The 21961-nt window shown below is 34.6% G+C and overlaps 1 protein-coding gene across 1 annotated transcript in view; it reads right to left on the bottom strand.

Moving 5' to 3' along the window:
• The window catches only part of LRRIQ3 (leucine rich repeats and IQ motif containing 3), a gene marked incomplete at its 5' end in the record, with an annotated part of 160098 nt that overhangs the window by 41783 nt on the left and 96354 nt on the right, over positions 1–21961 (bottom strand). Inside the window, 1 exon segment of the mRNA XM_081214271.1 lies at positions 3891–3994. Within this exon segment, the coding sequence (XP_081070397.1) occupies positions 3891–3994 (104 nt within the window).

Here is a 21961-nt window from a genome sequence, read left to right as displayed (position 1 = left end):
TGTGAACTATTATACTGATATAAAATATATTTTTGTTTTCTTTGAATTTTATATCTGGCAACAAAGGTTTTTAATTTTATATGCATGAGTATACTCTAATTACTCATCTGAAGTAATTTAGTTGATACTGCTTTATATCCTAGACTAAAATTCAGTTATTCCAGCAAACAATTTAGGAGAAAAGAAAAAAAAAAAGAAAAAGCACTGTTCAAATTGCCTAAAGCACAAGTGGATTGAAATCAGCAAGATATGATAAATTGGATGAATTTGGAAGAAAAATGTTGGAGGCAGAAAATGTAATGTGTTTCAATGGAAACCATAAAATATCCTTTAGACTCTTCATTGCAGACTCATAAGTGGATTTAGGAAGACAAAGTATATAATGGAGGTAAAATAACTAAAAATTGTATAAATCTGATCACAGGCACTTGGATATAATGACCCTCACATAATTAACCCTGTGACCTTATATTCTGAATTGGAAATAGCAGTTTTGTTCTCAGAAATGTCTTTTATATAACAGCTGGCACTTTCTGAAAAATATCTGAATTTGCTTCCTCATAACTGTACCTGAAATATAAATGCTGTCTGAAATAACTGTATAGAATTGTCCCATCTTTCAGCTATACTTATAATAGAGGGTTAAGAAAACACTACTAACACACACTTGTAGGGTTGCAGTGTCTGTCTGGTATGCCATACTCTTTCAGTATAAATCAAGAAATTTATATGTCTAATTTTTAACAATGGAAAAAACTCAAAATACGAGACAGAACAGGCATTTGTGAAGCATCATGTCTCTTTAAAAAATCTGACCTGCAGTATTTCATAAAGAAAAAATAAAATATTTGGTTAAGCCATATAAAATAAAAACTAGAAGTGATGATAGGTTTAATTTAAGTTAAATAAGATAAAGCATATATTTATTACAAGCTAGTAATTAGTAAGAGGAATATTGGATAATATAAAAAACAATCAGCAGTTAAGCTGTCATGTATAATTTGACTGATTTATTTGCTAATATAAATGAAACAATGTAGTATATATCCTTATGCATATGTTACAGGTAGGGCTTTTTAACTTCATAATCTTACAGAAGTTCTACTGACACATGTAATATCATGTCTACCACTAATATGCTAGTTCCATGAGGGTAGGGTTTTACATGCCTTGTTTACTGTTGGATTTTGAATACCTAGAGCTGTTAAAAATATATATGTGGTAATAACCTAAAGTGTAGTTTTAAAAAATCTAAGTGTAATAAAATACTCTCTAAATTTCAAAACGTGTGGGAGGTGTGGGAGGTGTGGGAGGAAGGAGTTAAAGTATCCAAACAGTGACCCATTCATTCTGTTTATAAGGTGCCCATGGGGAAAGGAAAAAATGCAGATGATCTGGTCCAATTCCCATGCCATCTGGAACTCCAGAAAAAAAAATGGGCAGTGATATTTTCTAGGAGGAGACCTTATCTATTGAATGACCTTAGCAGGATGGTGCCTGGCTAAAGGATTGCTTGTATTAAATAAAACCAGAATGTATGAGGTTACACTCTCTGGAGAGTGTCATAGAAACTATACAACTTTCTGAAATATAAGGTAGAAATATTTCATAATGGAAACACTTGCCTCTGTGTGAGGTAAACCCATAAACCTCACTAGAGATTTCACCTATTTTGCTGGGCCATACGTGCAAATGCTTCAAGGGAAGAAAGAACCTGGAAAGCCACCCCGACGTCCCAGATCTCTCCCACTTCATTTGAGCCTCTTGATTATTTGTATCCTTGAAATTATTAGTAAAGTTTTAAATTGGCCTATGGATGAGAGAAAGTGAGGATGGCACATAACTTATGTAATCATATAATATATCATTCAAATTGGGACATGTTCAAGACTGAAAGGCACTATTACTAAAAATTACACCAGGCACTAATTGAGACTTTCCAGAGTAAAAGTGAGACACACGGTCATGGTACAAATAGCCATGGGTGCTTCATTCATTAGTGTATTTGTTTATCTGATAAATATTTTAAAAGTTTTGGCAACTTGAAATGTCATGGTGAGAAAGTAAACAGGGAAATATGGTCCTATGTAGGAGTTTCAATACTCAGCGTTTATAAACTATGAATTATTCTGGCTGGTCTTATAGTAACAATATAAGGATCAGAAAAACCACAGTATAGCATAATTATATGTTATTTCTAATTAAACATTAAAAATCATATATTACCCTTGTGGATAGTTTGCTTCCCCACATTATGTTTATCCTTTTGCTTACTTGTTGCCATGCAATTTACCTGTCTCAGATAAAGGTAGATTTCATTTATACATTGACTCAAGATCACTTAAGAATACTCTGTGTGGGTACGATACACTGCCAAATGTTAGGGAAGACAGAGAGAAAGAAAACTCAGTCATTATTTTCAATAACTTCATATTTTGGCAGGGGGAAGTTTGCCAAAAACAATCATAATAAAAAAGTACATAAAGGAGTCCACTGGTGGAGCAGTGGTTAAGAATCTGCCTGCCAATGCAGGTTCAAGCCCTGGTCTGGGAAGATCCCACATGCTGTGGAGCAACGAAGCTCATGCCCCACAACTCCTGAGCCTGTGCTCTACAGCCTGCAAGCCACAACTACTGAGCCCATGCTGTGCAGCAAGAGAAACCACTGTAATGAGAAGGCTGTGTACCAGAACAAAGAGTAGCCTCCACTTGCCGCAACTAGAGAGAGCCCATGTGCAGCAACGAGACCCAAAGCAGCCAAAAATAGATAAATTAAATAAATAAAAATTTTACAAAAGTACGTATAGAGTGTTATGAGATGTGTAAGATGAAGGTATTAATTGTAATTATTGAGGAGAACAAAAGCTTCGTGGAGAAAACAAATATAATCAAGGTATTGCAGAACAAGTGGGTTTCAACAGGCAAAAATGGATAAATTTCAGTTGGAGGAAAAAAACATAAGCAAAGGCACAGTGTCATATTCTTGGAATTATAAGTAGCACTGTATATGTAACTGGAACATAGCCTTTATAAAGAAGAATAAGCACTGAGAAATCAGAGAATCTCTGGGAATATGTTCTCACAGGTTAAAATAAAACGGTATCAAGAAAAAGATAACAATCTGGACAACAGATGCTACAAGAAGCAAAATTAGAATAAAAAATTCAAATAATTTTATTGAACTTACCAAAAAAAGGGAATAAAAAGCAATATAAAACAAGAATGAGAAAAATTAGTAATAAAGGATATAAGTGAAAATCTTAGGTAGACAATACAAATAGTAAAATGGATGTTACTAAAGAATAATTCATGAGTTTAAAGATCAGATTGAGCAATTTTCCCAAAAGAAGTCTGGGAAGGATGAAGAGATACAAAATTAAAAAGAAATTGAAAGATACAGAGAAGAGAAGTAAAAGTGCTTAGGTAACTGGTGTCCCAGAAGGTGAGAAAAATAAAAATGGAGAGGAGAAAATATGTGAAGAAATAAATGTAAGATATGCTAAGTAGAAGAAAGAGTAAAAATAAATATATATATAATATAACCATATTATAGTGAAATTTAAAGACCAAAGACAGAGAGACAACATTAAAAGCTTCTAAAGGAATAAGAATAAAATGATATCAGATTTTTCAACACCAACAATGAATACAAGAAGACAATGGAGTGATAGTTTTGAAATACTGGCATAATTCAGAGATACTACAGGTTCAGTTCCAGACCACCATGATAAAGCAAATATTGCAATAAAGCGAGACCCACAAATTTTTTGGTTTCCCAGTGGATGTAAATTATGTTTACACTATAGTATAGTCTATTAAGTGTGCAATAGTGTTATGTTGAAAAATGTATATACCTTAATTAAAAGTACTTTATTACTAAAAACTGCTAACCATCTTCTGAGATTTCAGCAAGTCTTGGGAGGTCTTGCCCTGATGTTGATGGCTGCTGGCTGAAGTGTGGTAGTTGCTGAACAACAGGGTGATTGTGGCAATTTCTTAAAATAAGACAGTAATGAAATTTACCTCATCAATCCACTCTTCCTTTCACAAACAATTTCTCTGTAGCATGAAATGCTGTTTTATAGCATTTTACCCACAGAAGAACTTACAAAATTGAAGTCAATCCTCTGAAACCCTGCTGCTGCTTTGTCAACTAAGTTTATGTAATATTCTAAATCCTCTGTGGTCATTTCAACAATGTTCACAGCATCTTCACCAGGAGTAGATTCCATCTCAAGAAGCCACTTTGCTCATCTACAAGATGCAACTCCTCATTTGTTCAAGTTTTATCATGAGATTGAAGCAGTTCAGTCACATGTTCAGCCTCCACTTCTAATTCTTTTGGTATTTCCACCACATCTGCAGTTACTTCCTCCACTGAAGTCTTGAACTCCTCAAAGTCACCCATGAGGGTTGGAATAAACTTCTTTCAAACTCCTATTACTGTTGTTATTTTTATCTCCTCCCATAAATCATGAATGTTCTTAACAGCATCTACAATGGTGAATCCTTTCCAGAAGGTATTCAATTTACTTCACACAAATCCATTAGATGAATTGCTATTTATGGCAGCTATAGCTGTAAAAAATATATTTCTTAAAATAAGACTTGAAAGTAGAAATTACTCCTTGATCAATGGACTGCAGAATGGATATTGTGTTAGTAGGCATGAGAGAAATAATAATCTCATCACATATCTCCATCTGAACTATTGGATGAGCAGTTGCATTTTCAATGAGCAGTAATGTTTTGAAAGAAATCTTTTTTTTCTAAGTGGTGGGTCTAAACAGTGGGTTTAATATTCAGGAAACCATGTTGTAAAGAGATGGGCTGTCATCTAGGCTTTATTGTTCCATTAATAGAACACAGACAGAGAAGATTTAGCATAATTCTAAGGACCCTAGGATTTTCAGGATGGTAAATGAGCATTGGCTTCAACTTAAAATCCCCAGCTGCATTAGCCCATAACAAGAGAGTCCTTTGAAGCCAAACATTGACTTTTCCTCTCTAACTATGAAAGTCCTCAATGGCATCTTCTTCCAATATAAGGCTGTTTTGTCTATATTAAAAATCTGTTGTTTAGTGTAGGCACGTTCATTAATTATCTTGGCTAGATCTTCTGGATAACTTGGTGCAGCGTCTACATCAGCACTTGGTGCTTCACCTTGCACTTTTATATTATGGAGATGGCTTCTTTCCTTCAACCTCATAAACCAAACTGTGCTAGCTTCTAACTTTTCTTCTGCAGTTTCCTCAGCTCTCTCATCATTCATAGGATTGAAGAGAGTTAGGGTCTTGCTCTGGATTAAGCTCTGCCTTAAGGGAATGTTGTGGCTGGCTTGATTTTCTATCCAGACCACTAAACCTTTCTCAATATCAGTAATAAGAATGTTTTGCTTTCTTATTATTCATGTGTTCACTGGAGTAGCACTTTTAATTTCCTTCAATAATTTGTCCTTTGCATTTACAACTTGGCTAACTGTTTGGTGCAAGATGCCCAGCTTTTGACTTGCCTTTCTCAATAAGCTTAATCATTTCTAGCCTTTTTTTAAATTTATTTATTTTTGGCTGTGTTGGGTCTTCGTTTCTGTGTGAGGGCTTTCCCTAGTTGCGGCAAGTGGGGGCCACTCTTCATCGCGGTGTGTGAGCCTCTCACTATTGTGACCTCTCTTGTTGCAGAGCACAGGCTCCAGATGTGCAGCCTCAGTAGTTGTGGCTCACAGGCCTAGTTGCTCCGCGACATGTGGAATCTTCCCAGACCAGGGCTCGAACCCGTGTCCCCTGCATTGGCAGGCAGATTCTCAACCACTGCACCACCAGGGAAGCCCCCATTTCTAGCTTTTGATTTAAAGTGAGAGATTTTTGACTCTTCCTTTGACTTGAACACTTAGAGGCCATTGTAGGGTTATTAATTGGCCTAGTTTCACTATTTCTGTGTCTCAAGTAATAAGGGAGGCCCAAACAGATGGCAAGAAATGGGGAAATGGCTGGTTGGTGGAGCAGTCAGAAAATGCATAACAGTTATTAATTAAATTAATCATCTTTTATGTGCATGGTTTGTGGTGCCCCAAAACAATTATAATAGCAATATAATATATCATTGATTACAGATCACCATAACAAATATAATAATGAAAAAGTTTCAAATACTGCAAGAATTACCAAAATATGAAACAGAGACACAAAGAGAGAAAATGTGGTTGGAAAAACATTGCCAATAGACTTGCTTGATGCACACTGCCATAAGCCTTCAATATGTAAAAAATTCATATCTACAAAGTGCAATAAAGCAAAGTGCAATAAAATGAAGTATGTCTGTATTGAAAGAAAATAATCTTAAACATAGACTTTAAAATTTATGGTACTTCCCTGGTGGGCCAGTGGTAAAGAATCTGCCTTACAATGCAGGGGACATGCGTTCAATGCCTGGTCCGGGAACTAAGATCCCACTTGTTGTGGGGCAACTAAGCCCGTGTGCCATAACTACTGAGCTTGTGTGCCTCAACTAGAGAGCCTGCGTGCTGCAAACTACAAAGCCCACATGCTCTGGAACCTGTGTGCCACAACTACAGAGCCCATGTGCCCTGGAGCCTGAATGCCACAACTAGAGAGAGAAAAACCCACATGACAAAACTAGAGAGAAGCCCACGCACCACAATTAGAAAGAAGCCCACATGCCACAATTAAAAAGAAGCCTGCAAGCCGCAATGAAAGATCATGCATGCCATAATGAAGATCCCGTGTGCCACAACTAAGACCCGACACGGCAAAAAATTAATTAATTAATTTAAATTTAGCCAACTTATTGTTCAAATGTGAGGGTAAAAAATTGTCTACGATAAAAGATAAAAGGTTTCCTACTATAGCCTCATATAATAGGACTTGACCCTGGACAAATAAATGAATATTAGTCAGATAACTGGCAAAACATGAATATGGTTCACAGATAAGATACTATTGTATGAACGTTAATTAAATTTCTGGTTTTGATAATTGTGCTATGATTATATAAGATGTAATATATGGGGAATGGGTGAAGGATATTTAGGAATAATTTGCTATTTTTGTAACTTCTGTAATTTGAAATGATTTCAAAATAAAAAGTCAAAGGGAAGAAAAAAATGTAGATATCAAATATGAAGAAAAATAAGAAAAAAAGCAGAAACAGAAAGAGCAGAACAAACTGGAAAAAAAATGTAGAAGCTAGAAATAGGCCCAACTACCTCAATAAATATAGTAAAAATAAATGGAGTACAGAAACTGGACCAACAATTTCCTATTTTCATAACATATATATATATATATATATATATATATATATATATATATATATATATATATATGTATATATATGTATATAAAGCAAAAATTCAAAAGTGAAAAGATGAAAAATATGTATTAGGAAGATTTTATCCAAAATACACCTGAGCAGCTATACTAATATCAGACAATAGAGAGTATGAGGAAAAAGCATTATTAGGAATAAATGAGATAAATATATAATAATAAAAGATTCAATTTACCAAAAATATGTAACAATTATAATCATGTGGGTACTTAATAAAATAACTTCAAAATTTGACAGAATTAAGGAGAAGCAAACAAATTCACATTTTTAGTGGAAGATTTCAACATATCTCTTTCAATCTTGGTTAAGTAGACAAAAGAAAAATCAGCAAAGAAATAGAATATTTGGATAACAATGAAAAGTGTGATCCAATGGACTTAAGAGTTTGTCATAAATAGTTTTTTACAAACACCAAAAAATAGTTAGAAGCAGGGATTGAAAAGGATTCTTCTTAGGAAAATCATGAAAGTTAAAAGAGGCTGCTTCCTATGGGACTGCAACAGCACTCTTCCCACTCAGTACTCTCAGAGTTGCTCATCTTTCAATTTAGAGTAAATGAATAAGTAGCCCAGAAAGGTTTGCATCTCAAACACAATGGTTTTACTTAATAGTAACTAAATAGTAGAAGGAGGAAACTGCCAAACTTCCTAATCTTCCAAACTAAGGTTTGTTGAACCCATACTTGAGTATGGTCAGAGAAAGAAATTATACCAATCATTCTGAAAGGAAATCTTTATACTGAATGAAGGAGAAACACTGCTAAGAAGAAAAGGCATTTCTCATCCTGTATGACCTTAACTATATATTTGAATATGTTATTACTTAAAAATTGGTAAAGTGGATTAAAATAATCCTAAATAGAAAAATGTAATAATTGCAAAGTAACAGAAAATGCTACTTGGTTAAAGAAAATAAAAGTAATTTTTAATACTGACTTGATAATAACTCATGCTAAAAAAATAATAATAAACTGTTAAAGCAACATCATACAATTTCTGGATGCTTTAAAACTGACCAATTTGTTAAAGCAAGTATAAGTTAATTGTGATTTAAATAAAAGAAATATGGGGAGGGAATGTTATTTTACTTTAATTCTTCTAATTATAATGCTTTTAGATAAGTAAGATACTCTTTAACCCACATGGCTTTTTTTAAACATCAGAAACATTAAAATAAATGGGAAATAATTAATAGAATTTTATATAAAATGGGTGGGTCCACAATATTTGGAATGATGAAATGACTGATTTTATTAGGTTTCATAGATTCAGATAGCTTAATTTAATACAACCATATTCCCATACTTATGATTTAATTATTACATAGTGCTACATTTACAGTCCTCAGGAGACATCATGGTGAAACAGAAAGTGCACTAGATTTTGAATCAGGAAACAGAGTCTGGGAATAGTACAGCTCTGAAACTTTTGGATTATGTGATCTTGGATAAATTATCTTAGCTCTTTAGACTCACCTTCCTCATCTGTAAAAGGGAAATAATAAATTAAATTACATGTTACAATGTGACACTATCTAGCACTGGGATGGTTAACACATTTTAATGTTCATGATCCATTGATTGTGGCTGCACAAAGCATTCACTTGAGAGGGAAGTAAATCAGGATTCAACATGATTTATAAGTGATGTTTTCCAAGGGTTAAAACATCCCTTGTCTGTAACAGAATATGTGTTCCAAAACTCCCTATTCCCTCCTTTTCACCTTCCTACCTTTCCTTACTTTCATATATTTAAAATAAAATGTGAATACAAGTTGGCTCAATTTAAAATATCAATCTAGATTTCAGATAAAAAAGAAAGAATTGTTTAAACATATCGTTTTTTTTGTTTCCTCCCTATACCTCAGTACCATAATCAAAAAGAAAAGAACATGTAAAGACAATGAGACAGAAAGAAATAAAATAGCAGTAACACCAAAGAAACAGTTGGAAGCTGGAAAGCAGATGAATGAAGGGTAACAGAAAACAGATATTATAAAGTTTAAATTTAATGCAAGGAAACAAAGAAGAAAGCTGATTTACAATACAGAACACTAAAAAGGCAGGGAATTTGAAACATGGTTTAAATAATTGTTTGAAAGGCATAATTAGGTCAACAGATCTTTCAGCAACCATATATAACCAAGTGACTCTTCCACCCCTTTGTCCTGATGGGAGGCTAAAATTCATCTTCCAGAAAAGTTAAACCAGAGAGATTCTGCATTCAGGGACATCAAGGACAGCTAAGGATTCAGGGGTACCTGACTGAAAACTGGGAAATGAAACTCCTCATGCCAAGTTTTGCTGAGAACAGTGGCAGTTACTCAAATATCACAGGCAAGATATTGGAACAGTCAACTTTTAAAGAAACCACATATTACAGGTTCTTGAATAAAGAATATTTATCCCCCAATTAATTATCCTACATTAAAGCTCACAAATCAATAAAACCCAACCATATGTATGAACAGAGTTTCTAAGTGGCATTTTAGAATCTTATCTTTTTTTCTTATTCACTTTTATTTTTAAATTTTTTATTAGAGTATAGTTGATTTATAGTGTTGTGCTAGTATAGCAAAGTGAATCAGTTATACATATACATATATCCACTTGTTTTTTTTTTAGATTCTTTTCCCTTATAGGCCATTACAGAGTACTGAGTAGCATTCCCTGTGCTATATAGCAGGTTATTATTAGTTATCTATTTTATATATAGTAGTGTATATATGTCAGTCCCAATCTCCCAATTTATCCCTCCCCTCCTTATCCCCTGGTAACCATAAGTTTATTTTCTACATCTGCGACTCTACTTCTGTTTAGTAAATAAGTTCATTTGTACCCTTTTATTTTTTTAAGATTCCACATATAAGTGATATCATATATTTGTCTTTCTGTGTCTGACTTACTTCACTCAGTATGACAATCTCTAGGCCCATCCATGTTGATGTAAATGGCATTGTTTTGTTCTTTGTTATGGCCAAGTAATATTCCACTGTGTATATGTACCACATCTTCTTTATCTATTCCTCTGTTAATGGACATATAGGTTGCTGCCATGTCCTGACTGCTGTAAATAGTACTGCAATGAACATTGGGATGCATGTATCTTTTTGAATTATGGTGTTCTCCAGGTATATGCCCAGGAGTGGGATTGCTGAGTCATTCTTAAATATGAGTGAACAAAGGATTAGCAGAATTATTTAGAAAAGCTCTAAGAATAAAGTAACTTGGAAGAATAGCAGAACATAGCATGCAGAAGAACCATCCACAAACACACAAACAAATCTATATGATATTAATATCCTCAGAGATATAGAGAAGATATTGCATCTATGAACTAAGAACAGTGTGTGTGTATTTTAGAAATTTTATTACATAATTAAAAAAAAAGTTAGAAGAAAAAAATGAGTAAATATCCCACAAAAGTGGATAAATATAAATAGAGATGAGGAAATAAGTGATAAAAAATAGAAAAGTTAGAGGATCAGTCCAGGAAGTCCATCTGAATGAGAGGGGTTCTAGAAAGAGAAAATGAAATGTTGAAAATGATGAAATAAATACAAGAATAATGGGTTAGCAAGATGGCAGACTAGGAAGCCCCATGCCAGAAAAATCAGATAAATCACAACAGAATGACAAAAATAACTTTATAGACGCTTTGGAAATGAGTCAAAGATTTACAGTGACTAAGCAAATACCCAATCAAGAAAAAGCCACATTCAAAACATTAAGATATTTCATAGCATTTTTCCTTGCAGTTTCCCACCCCCACCCCAGTGTGGTGAAGCACAGTCAGGAGGAATCAGCCCATTTTTAGTTTCTCTTCCTCAGGATGGAAGGAACAGAGTAGAACTTATTTGGAATGTTCTAGCCTGTTTCTGGGCTGAAGGAGGACTGGTGTGTGTCACACCTGACCCAAGGCTCAGAAGAGAAATGGAAATACAGTTTAGATTCCAGGCTAGAAACCAAAGAAATAGTGGTGAGCACCAAAAAAACTGCAGGGAACTGCTGATCCACAGACCCCAGGGGGAAAACAATGTGGGCTGAGAAATACAATAGAAAAATCTAAGGCCCCAAAATAAAGCTGGCAAAAAACCTTTGGGAAATTAAGACATTTCACCAGGGGACATAAAACAAAAATAAACAAATGGGACCTAATGAAACTTAAAAGCTTTTGCACAGGAAAGGAAACCATAAACAAAACAAAGAGACAACCTAAAGAATCAGAGAAAATATTTGCAAATGATGCAACTGACAAGGGATTACTCTCCAAAATATACAAACAGCTCATACAGCTCAATATCAACAGAAACAAATAACCCAATCAAAAATGGGCAGAAGATCTAAAAAAACATTTCTCCAAAGAAGACATACATATGGCCAAACGACACATGAAACGATGTTCAACATTGCTAATTATTAGAGAAACGCAAATCAAAACTACCATGAGGTATCACCTCACACTGGTCAGAATGGTCAACATCAAAAAGTCTATAAATAATAAATGCTGAAGAAGGTACGGAGAAAAAGGAATCCTCCTACAGTGCTGGTGGAAATGTAAATTGGTACAGCCACTGTGGAAAACAGTATGGAGGTTACTTAAAAAAACTAAACATAGAGCTACCATATGATCCAGCAATACCACTTCTAGGCATATATCTGCAGAAAGACATAATTTGAAAAGATACATTCATCCCAGTGTTCACAGAAGTACTATTTACAATAGCCAAGACATGGAAGCAACCTAAGTGTCCATCAATAGATGAATGGATAAAGAAGATGTGATATATGTGTGTGTGTATGTGTGTGTGTGTGTGTGTATAATGGAATATTACTCAGCCAAACAAAAGAATGAAATAATGCCATTTGTAGAAACATGGATGGACCTAGAGATTATCATCAGTAAAGCAAGCCAGATGGAGAAAGACAAATATCATATGATATTACTTATATGTGGAATCTAAAACAGTGATACAAATGAACTCATTTACAAAACAGAAATAGACTCACAGACATAGAAAACAAACTTATTGTTACCAAAGGGGAAAGGGTGGGAGAGGAGGGATAAATTAGGAGTCTGAGGTTAAAATATACACACTACTATATATAAAATAGGTAACAAGAACCTACTGTATAGTACAGGGAACTAAACTCAATATATTGTAATAACCTATAATGGAAGTAAATGTAAAAAAAGAATATATATATATATATATATATATATATATATATATATATAACTAAATCACTTTGCTGTATACCTGAAATTAAAACAACATTATAAATCAACCATATTTCAATATATGTATTTTTAAAGTACCTGGGAAAAACTGAAAGAAATGAAAAGCCACACATACACTGACCCAGACAGACTGTCTGCCCAGAAAAGACCCAAGAAGACCTTAAGCATTCACCCTGAGCTGAACTAAAGGCTCAGGAGTTCACTAAATAGGAATCTTCCATGCAAGTCTGCGAAGACTGGAAAAGGTGTCTATTTTACAAATGTCTAATTTTCAACAATCAATCACAAGGCATACAAAAGAAATAGGGAAACAAGGCCCATTCAAAGGACAAAAAATAAATCCCCTGAAGCCATCCCTGAAGAAACACATATATCAGCCTTACTAGACAAAGATTTTAAAAGAACTGTTTTAAAATTTGCTCAAAGAGACAAAAGAAAAATATAGACAAAGAACTAAAGGAAATAAGGAAAACAGTATATGAATAAAAAAAGAATATCAACAAAGACACAGAAATAATAAAAAAGAATCAAACAGAATTCAGGGGGGCAGAAAAATAAAATAACCAAATTGAAAAAGTTCACTGGAGGGGTTCAAAAGTAGACATTAACAAAAAGAAAGCAGAATCAGCAAAAGTTAAAGACAGCCCATTTGTTATAATTGAGTCTGAGAAACAAAATGAAGAGAGAATGAAGATAAGTGAACAGAGACAAAGAAACTTATGAGATACCATCAAATGCACTGATATATGCATCATGGTAGACCCAGAAGGAGAAGAGAGAAAGGAGCAGAGAGGTTATTTGAACAAATAATGGCTGAACATCCCAAATTTGAGGAAATACATAAATTTGCAAATCAAAGAAGCTCTGTGAACTCCAAGGAAGATAAACAAAATCAGACCCGTATTGAAAGACATTATAAATAAACTGTCAAAAGCCAAAAACAAGGAGAGCACCTTGAAAGCCAAAAGAGAAAAGTGACTCATTGCATACAAAGCATTTGCAATACAACAATAAGCAGATGTATCAGCAGAAACTTTATAATCCAGAAGGCAGTGGGATGATATATTTAAAGTGCTGAATAATTTTTTTTTAAGCTGTCAACTGAGAATTCTGTATTTAGTAAAACTATCTTTGATAGTCAATTTTATGTGTCAGTTTAGGCCATGGTACCCAGATATTTGGTCACACATTATTCTAGATGCTTTTGTGAAGGTATATTTTAGATAAGATTAACACTTAGCCAGTAGACCATGAGTAAGGATATTATATAATAAAGACAAAAAAGACATTATATAATAAAATAAGGACATTATGTAATAAAATAAAGACATTATATAATAAAAGGGTCGATTCACCAAGAAGATTTAATAATTATAAACACACATGTGCCAAACATCAGATTTACAAAATATATGATGCAAACATTTACAGAATTGAAAGCAGAAATAAACAACTCTGCATTAAATAGTAGGAGACTTCAGTGCCTCACTTTCAATATAGGATAGAACAACAAAGAGATCAATAAGTAAACAAAGGAGTCTAACAAAACTATAGACCAATTGGACCTAAGAGACATATGCAAAACACTCTACTAACAACAGCAGAATATACATTTTTCTCAAGTGCACATGGGGCATGATCCAGGATATGCAATATGTTAGGTTGTAAGACAAATTTTAATAAATTTTAAAATATTAAAATCATACCAAGTATACTTTCCAATCATAAGGAAATGAAAGAAATCAACAACACAAGGAAAACTGGAAAATTCACAAATATGTGAAAGTTAAATGGCACAGTCTTAAACAGCCAATAAATGAAAGAAGAAATCACAATGGAAATTATAAAATATCTTGAGACAAACAAAAATGAATACACAATATTTTAAAACTTATGGGATGCAGTAAAATCAGTGCTAAGAAGGAAGTGTATGGCTGTAAATGATTACATTATAAAAGAAGAAAGGTCTCAAATAAACAACCTAACTTTATACTTTTTGGAACTAGAGGAACAAACTAAACTTAAAGCTAGCAGAAGAAAGGAAATAATGAATATTAGAATAGAAATAACCAAAATAGAATTATAAAAACAGCAGAGCATGCCACTGAAAACAAGATTTGGTTCTTCAAAAAGATAAACATTGACAAATCTTTATCTAGAAAGACTAAAGAAAAAAAAGAGATAAGGATCAAATAACTAAAATCAGAAATCAAAGGGGACATTATTAAAATTTTAGAAAAATAAAAAATATTATAAAAGAGTACTATAAACAATGGTATTCAAATAAATTGGATAACTTAGATGAAATGGTCAAATTCCTAAAAATATGCACCTACCAGTATTAAATCATGAAGGAACAGAATCAGTAATCAAAAACTTCCCAACATTTTCCCCAAAAAAGTCAAAGACCAGATGGCTCTACTAGAGAAGAAGAATAAACAGCAATCCTTCTCAAATTCTTCCAAAAAATTGAAGAGCAAGGATTACCTCCTAACTCCTATGAGGTTACATTAGCCTGATACCTAAGCCAGACAGAGAAACTATAAGAAATGAAAATGAATATCCCTTATGAATACTGATGTGAAAATCCTCAACAAAATACTAGAAAATTCAAGTAAACAGCATATTAAAAATATTATACACCAAGAACAAGTGGGATTTATTCCTGGAATGAAAAAATGGCACAATATATGAAAATCAATGTAATATACATTAACAGAATGAAGGGAAAAAAACACACTATTATATTAATTCAGGAAAAAAATTGACAAAATTCAACACCCTTTGATGATAAAAACACCCAACAAACAGGGAATAGGAGGAAACTACCTCAACATAATAAAGGTATATAAGAAAAAAACAAAGCTAACATCATATTCAATGTAAAACACTGAAAATTTTTCCTCTGAGATCAGAAATAAGAAAAGGATGCCCACTTTTGTCATTGTATTTAATATAGTACTGGAAGTCCTAGCCAGAGCATTTAGGCAAGGAAATGAATTAAAACACATGCAAATCAGAAAGGAAGAAATAAAATTTTCTCTCTTCATAGAGTACATGATCCTATATGCAGAAAACCCTAAAGATTTTACACACAGACACACCCATACTCAAAATCCTGTCAGAATTAATAGACATATTTAGCAAAATTACAGGATTCAAAGCTAACACGCAAATATCATTTGTGTTTCTACACATTAACAATGAGGAATACAAAAAGGAAATAAAGAAAACAATTCCATTTATAATAGTATCAAGAAGACTAAAATATATAGAACAAACTTAACCAAGGAGATGAGCAGCCTGTACACTGAAACCTTAATGTGTTGCTTAAAGAAATTAAAGATGACACAAATAAATGGAAAGACAACCTGTGTTTATGAACTTGAAGACTTAATATTATTAAGCTACTATTCAAAGTAATCTACGAATTCAATGCAATCCCTATCAAGATCCAATTGTTCTCACACATACAACCCCATTTTAAAACTTACTACAAAGCTTTGGTAATCAAAACAGTGTGGCCCTGATATAAAGACAGACATAGAGATCAATGTAAACAGAATAAGAGGCCAGATGTAAACTGCACACATGGTCAAATATCTTTCAACATGGGTAGCAAACTATTCAATGGGGGAAGGACAATCTTTTCAACTGCATTCCATATGCAAAAAAGTGGGTTCCTTACTTAACACCATATACAAAAATTAACCCCAAATGGATCAACAGTCTAAATATAAGAACTAAAACTATAAAACTCTTAGAGGAAAACACAGGGTAAAAAGCTTCATGACATTGGATTGTGCAATGACTTCTTGGTTATAACACCAAAAGCACATATGACACATACAAAAAACAAATAGCCTGTACTTCATCAAAATTTAAAACTTGTGCATCAAAAGTAAAAAGGCAACCCACAGCATGGGAGAAACTATTTGTAAGTCATATATCTAATAAAGGATTGATATCCAGAATACATAAAAAATCATACAACTCAGCAACAAATATCAAACAATCCAATTAGGAAATGGGCAAAAGATATGAGTAGACATTTTCCCAAAGAAGATATATATACAGTAGATAAGCACAATAAAAGATACCCAGGGAGGGACCTTCAAGGTGGTGGAGGAGTAAGACGTGGAGATCACCTTCCTACCCACAAATACATCAGAAATACATCTACTTGTGGAACAATGCCTACACAACACCTACTGAATACAGGCAGAAGACTTCAGACTTCCCCAAAGGCAAGAAACTCCCCATGTACCTGGGTAGGGCAAAAGAAAAAAAGAAAAATCAGACACAGAATAGGGATGGTATCTGCACCTCTGGGAGGAAGCTGTGAAGGAGGAAAAGTTTCCATACACTAGGAAGCCCCTCCACTGTTAGAGATTGGGGGTGGGTGGGGGGAAGCTTCAGAGCCACGGAGGAGAGCACAGCAACAGGGGTTCAGAAGGCAAAGCAGAGAGATCCCCACACAGAGGATCAGGACTGATCAGCACTCACCAGCCTGAGAGGCCTGTCTGCTCACCCACCAGGATGGGTGGGGCTGACAGCTGAGGCTTGGGCTTCAGAGGTCAGATCCCAGGGAGAGGACTGGGGTTAGTTGCGTGAGCACAGCCTGAAGGGGGCTAGTGCACCACAGCTAGCCAGGAGCGAGTCCAAGAAAAAACCTGGAACTGCCTAAGGCAAGAGACTATTGTTTTGGAGTGTGCGAGGAGAGGGGACCCAGACCACAACCTAAACAAGCTCCAGAGACAGGCGCAAGCCACAGTTATCAGTGTGGACACTAGAGACGGGGGCATGAAATGCTGAGGCTGCTTTTGCAGTCACCACGGAGCCTGTGTGCAACCACAAGTCACTAACCATACCTCCCCTCCAAGGAGCCTGTGCAGCCAGCCTCTGCCAGGGTCCTGTGATCCAGGGACAACCTCCCCAGGAGAATACACAGCATGCCTCAGGCTGTTGCAATGTCAAGCTGGCCTCTACAGCCACAGGCTCACCCTGCATTCTGTACCCCTCCCTCCCCCTGGCCTGAGGGAGCCAGAGCCACCTAATCAACTGCTACTTTAACCCTGTCCTGTCTGGGTGGGAACCAGATGCCCTCAGGTGACCTACATGAAGAGGCAGCGCCAAATCCAAAGCTGAAACGAAGATGCTATACGAACAAAGAAGAGAAAGGGAAATCTCTCCCAGCAGCCTCAGGAGCATCGGATTGAATCTCCACAATCAACTTGATGTACCCTGCATCGGTGGAATACCTGAATGGAAAATGAAACATCCCAAAATTGAGGTGGTGGATTTTGGGAGCAACTGTAGACTTGGGGTTAGCTTTCTGCATATAATTTGTTTCTGGTTTTATGTTTGTCTTAGTTTAGTATTTAGAGCTTATTATCACTGGTAGATTTGTTTATTGATTTGGTTGCTTTTTTCCTTCTTTTAAATAAATATTTTTCTCCTTTTTCTCTTTTTGTGAGTGTGCATATGTATATTCCTTTGTGAGATTTTGTCTGTATAGCTTTGCTTTTACTATTTGTCCCACAGTTCTGTGTGTACATTTTCTTTTTTGTTTTTTGTTTTTTTTTACTATAGTTTTTAGCACTTGTCATCTATTGGTGGATTTCTTTTCCGTTTAAGAAAATGGTAATAGGAACATACATATCAATAATTACCTTAAATGTAAATGAATTAAATACTCCAACCAAAAGACACAGACTGGATGAATGGTTACAAAAACAAGACCTGTATATATGCTGTCTACAAGAGACCCACTTCAGACCTAGGGACACATACAGACTGAAAGTGAGGGGATGGAAAAAGATATTCCATGCAATTGGAAATCAAAAAAAGGTGGAGTAGCAATTCTCATATCAGATAAAATAGACATTAAAATAAAGACTATTACAAGAGACAAAGAAGGACACTACAGAATGATGAAGGGATAAATCCAAGAAGATATAATAATTGTAAATATTTATGCACCCAACATAGGAGCACCTCAATACATAAGGCAAATGCTAACAGCCATAAAAGGGGAAATTGAAAGTAACACAGTCATAGTAGAGGACTTTAACACTCCACCTTCACTAATGGACAGATCATCCAAAATGAAAATAAATAAGGAAACACAAACTTTAAATGATACATTAAACAAGATGGACTTAATTGACAGTTATAGGGCATTCCATCCAAAAACAACAGAATACACTCTCTTCTCAAGTGCTCATGGAATATTCTCCAGAATAGATCATATCTTGGGTCACAAATGAAACCTGGTAAATTTAAGAAAATTTAAATCATATCAAGTATCTTTTCCAACCACAGTGCTATGAGATTAGATATCAATTAGAGGAAAAAAATCTGTAAAAAATAGAAAGACATGGAGGCTAAACAATACACTACTACATAACCAAGAGATCACTGAAGAAAACAAAGAGGAAATTAAAAAATACCTAGAAACAAATGACAATGAAAACACGACAAACCAAAACCTATGGGAAGCATCAAAAGCAGTTCTAACAGGGATGTTTATAGCAATATAATCCTACTTCAAGAAACAAGAAATGTCTCAAATAAACAAACTCACCTTACACCTAAAGCAATTAGAGAAAGAAGAACAAAAAAACCCAATGTTAGCAGAAGGAAAGAAATCATAAAGATCAGATCAGAAATAAATGAAAAAGAAATGAAGGAAACAATAGCAAATATCAAAAAAAACTAAGAGCTGCTTCTTGAGAAGATAAACAAAATTAATAACCATTAGCCAGACTCATCAAGAAAAAAAGGAAGAAGACTCATATCAATAGAATTAGAAATGAAAAAGGAGAAATAACAATTGACAGTACAAAAATACAAAGGATCATGAGAGATTACTACAAGAAACTCTATGCCAATAAAATGGATAACCTGGAAGAAATTCAAATTCTTAGAAAAGCACAACCTACCGAGATTGAACCAGGAAGAAAGAGAAAATATAAACAGACCAATAACAAGCACTGAAATTGAGACTGTGATAAAAAATCTTCCAACAAACAAAAGCCCAGGACCAGATGGCTTCACATGCAAATTCTATCAAACATTTAGAGAAGAGCTAATGCCTATCCTTCTCAAACTCTTCCAAAATATAGCAGAAGGAGGAACACTCCCAAACTCATTCTACGAGACCACCATCACCTTGATACCAAAACCAGGCAAGGATGTCACAAAGAAAGAAAACTACAGGCCAATATCACTGATGAACATAGATGCAAAAATCCTCAACAAAATACTAGCAAACAGAATCCAACAGCACATTAAAAGGATCATACACCATGATCAAGTGGGTTTATTCCAGGAATGCAAGGATTCTTCAATATATGAAAATCAATCAATGTGATACACCATATTAACAAATTGAAGGAGAAAAACCATATGATCATCTCAATAAATGCAGAGAAGGCTTTTGACAAAATTCAACACCAATTTATGATAAAAATCCTGCAGAAACTAGGTATAGAGGGAACTTTCCACAACATAATAAAGGCCATATATGACAAACCCACAGCCAACATCGTCCTCAATGGTGAAAAACTGAAACCATTTCCACTAAGATCAGGAACAAGACAAGGCTGCCCACTCTCACCACTCTTATTCAACCTAGTTTTGGAAGTTTTAGCCACAGCAATCAGAGAAGAAAAGGAAATAAAAGGAATCCAAATTGGAAAAGAAGAAGTAAAGCTGTCACTGTTTGCAGATGACATGATACTATACATAGAGAATCCTAAAGTTGCTACCAGAAAACTACTAGAGCTAATCAATGAATTTGGTAAAGTAGCAGGATACAAAATTAATGCACAGAAATCTCTGGCATTCCTGTACACTAATGATGAAAAATCTGAAAGTGAAATTGAGAAAACACTCCCATTTACCACTGCAACAAAAAGAATAAAATACCTAGGAATAAATCTACCTAAGGAGGCAAAAGACCTGTATGCAGAAAATTATAAGACATTGATGAAAGAAATTAAAGATGATACAAATAGATGGAGAGATATACCATGTTTCTGGATTGGAAGAATCAATATTGTGAAAATGACTCTAATACCCAAAGCAATCTACAGATTCAATGCAATCCCTATCAAATTACCACTGGCATTTTTCACAGAACTAGAACAAAAAATTTCCAAATTTGTTTTGAAAAACAAAAGACCCCGAATAGCCAAAGCAATCTTGAGAACGAAAAACGGAGCTGGAGGAATCAGGCTCCCTGACTTCAGACTATACTGCAAAGCTACAGTAATCAAGACATTACGGTATGGCACAAAACCAGAAATATAGATCAGTGGAACAGGATAGAAAGCCGATAGATAAACCCAAGCATGTATGGGCACCTTATCTTCGATAAAGGAGGCAAGAATATACAATGGAGAATAGACAGCCTCTTCAGTAATTTGTGCTGGGAAAACTGGACAGCTGCATGGAAAAGAATGAAGTTAGAACATTCCCTAACACCATACACAAAAATAAAGTAAAATGGATTAAAGACCTAAATGTAAGGCCAGACAGTATAAGACTCTTAGAAGAAAAATAGGCAGAACACCCTATGACATAAATCACAGCAAGGTCCTGTTTGACCCATTTCCTAGAGAAAGGGAAATAAAAACAAAAATGAACAAATGGGACCTAGTGAAACTTAAAAGCTTTTGCACAGCAAAGGAAACTAACTAGAAGCAAGACGAAAAGACAACCCTCAGAATGGGAGAAAATATTTGCAAATGAAGCAACTGACAATGTTTTTCCTCCAAAATATATAAGTAGCTCATGCAGGTGAATATCAAAAAAACAAAGAACCCAATCCAAAAATGGGCAGAAAACCTAAAGAGACATTCTGTAAAGAAGATATACCGATTGCCAACAAACACATGAAAGGATTCTCAACACCACTAATCATTAGAGAAATGCAAATCAAAACTACAATGGGGTATCACCTCACACCAGTCAGAATGGCCATCATCAAAAAATCCATATATACAATGGAATATTACTCAGCCATAAAAAGAAACGAAATTGAGCTATTTGTAATGAGGTGGATGGACCTAGAGTCTGTCATACAGAGTGAAGTAAGTCAGAAAGAGAAAGACAAATACTGTATGCTGATACATATATATGGAATTTAAGAAAAAAAATGTCATGAAGAACATAGGGGTAAGACAGGAATAAAGACACAGACCTACTAGAGAATGGACTTGAGGATATGGGGAGGGGGAAGGGTAAGCTGGGACAAAGTGAGAGAGTGGCATGGACATATATACACTACCAAATGTAAAATAGATAGCTAGTGGGAAGCAGCTGCATAGCACAGGGAGATCAGCTCAGTGCTTTGTGTCCCCCTAGAGG

The sequence above is a fragment of the Mesoplodon bidens genome, assembly GCF_964165515.1.
Source record: "Mesoplodon bidens genome assembly, chromosome: 2".
Classification (NCBI taxonomy): domain Eukaryota; kingdom Metazoa; phylum Chordata; class Mammalia; order Artiodactyla; family Ziphiidae; genus Mesoplodon; species Mesoplodon bidens.
The sequence above is the reverse complement of the archived record's forward strand: the minus strand, read 5'-3'. Positions and strand labels throughout refer to the sequence as shown.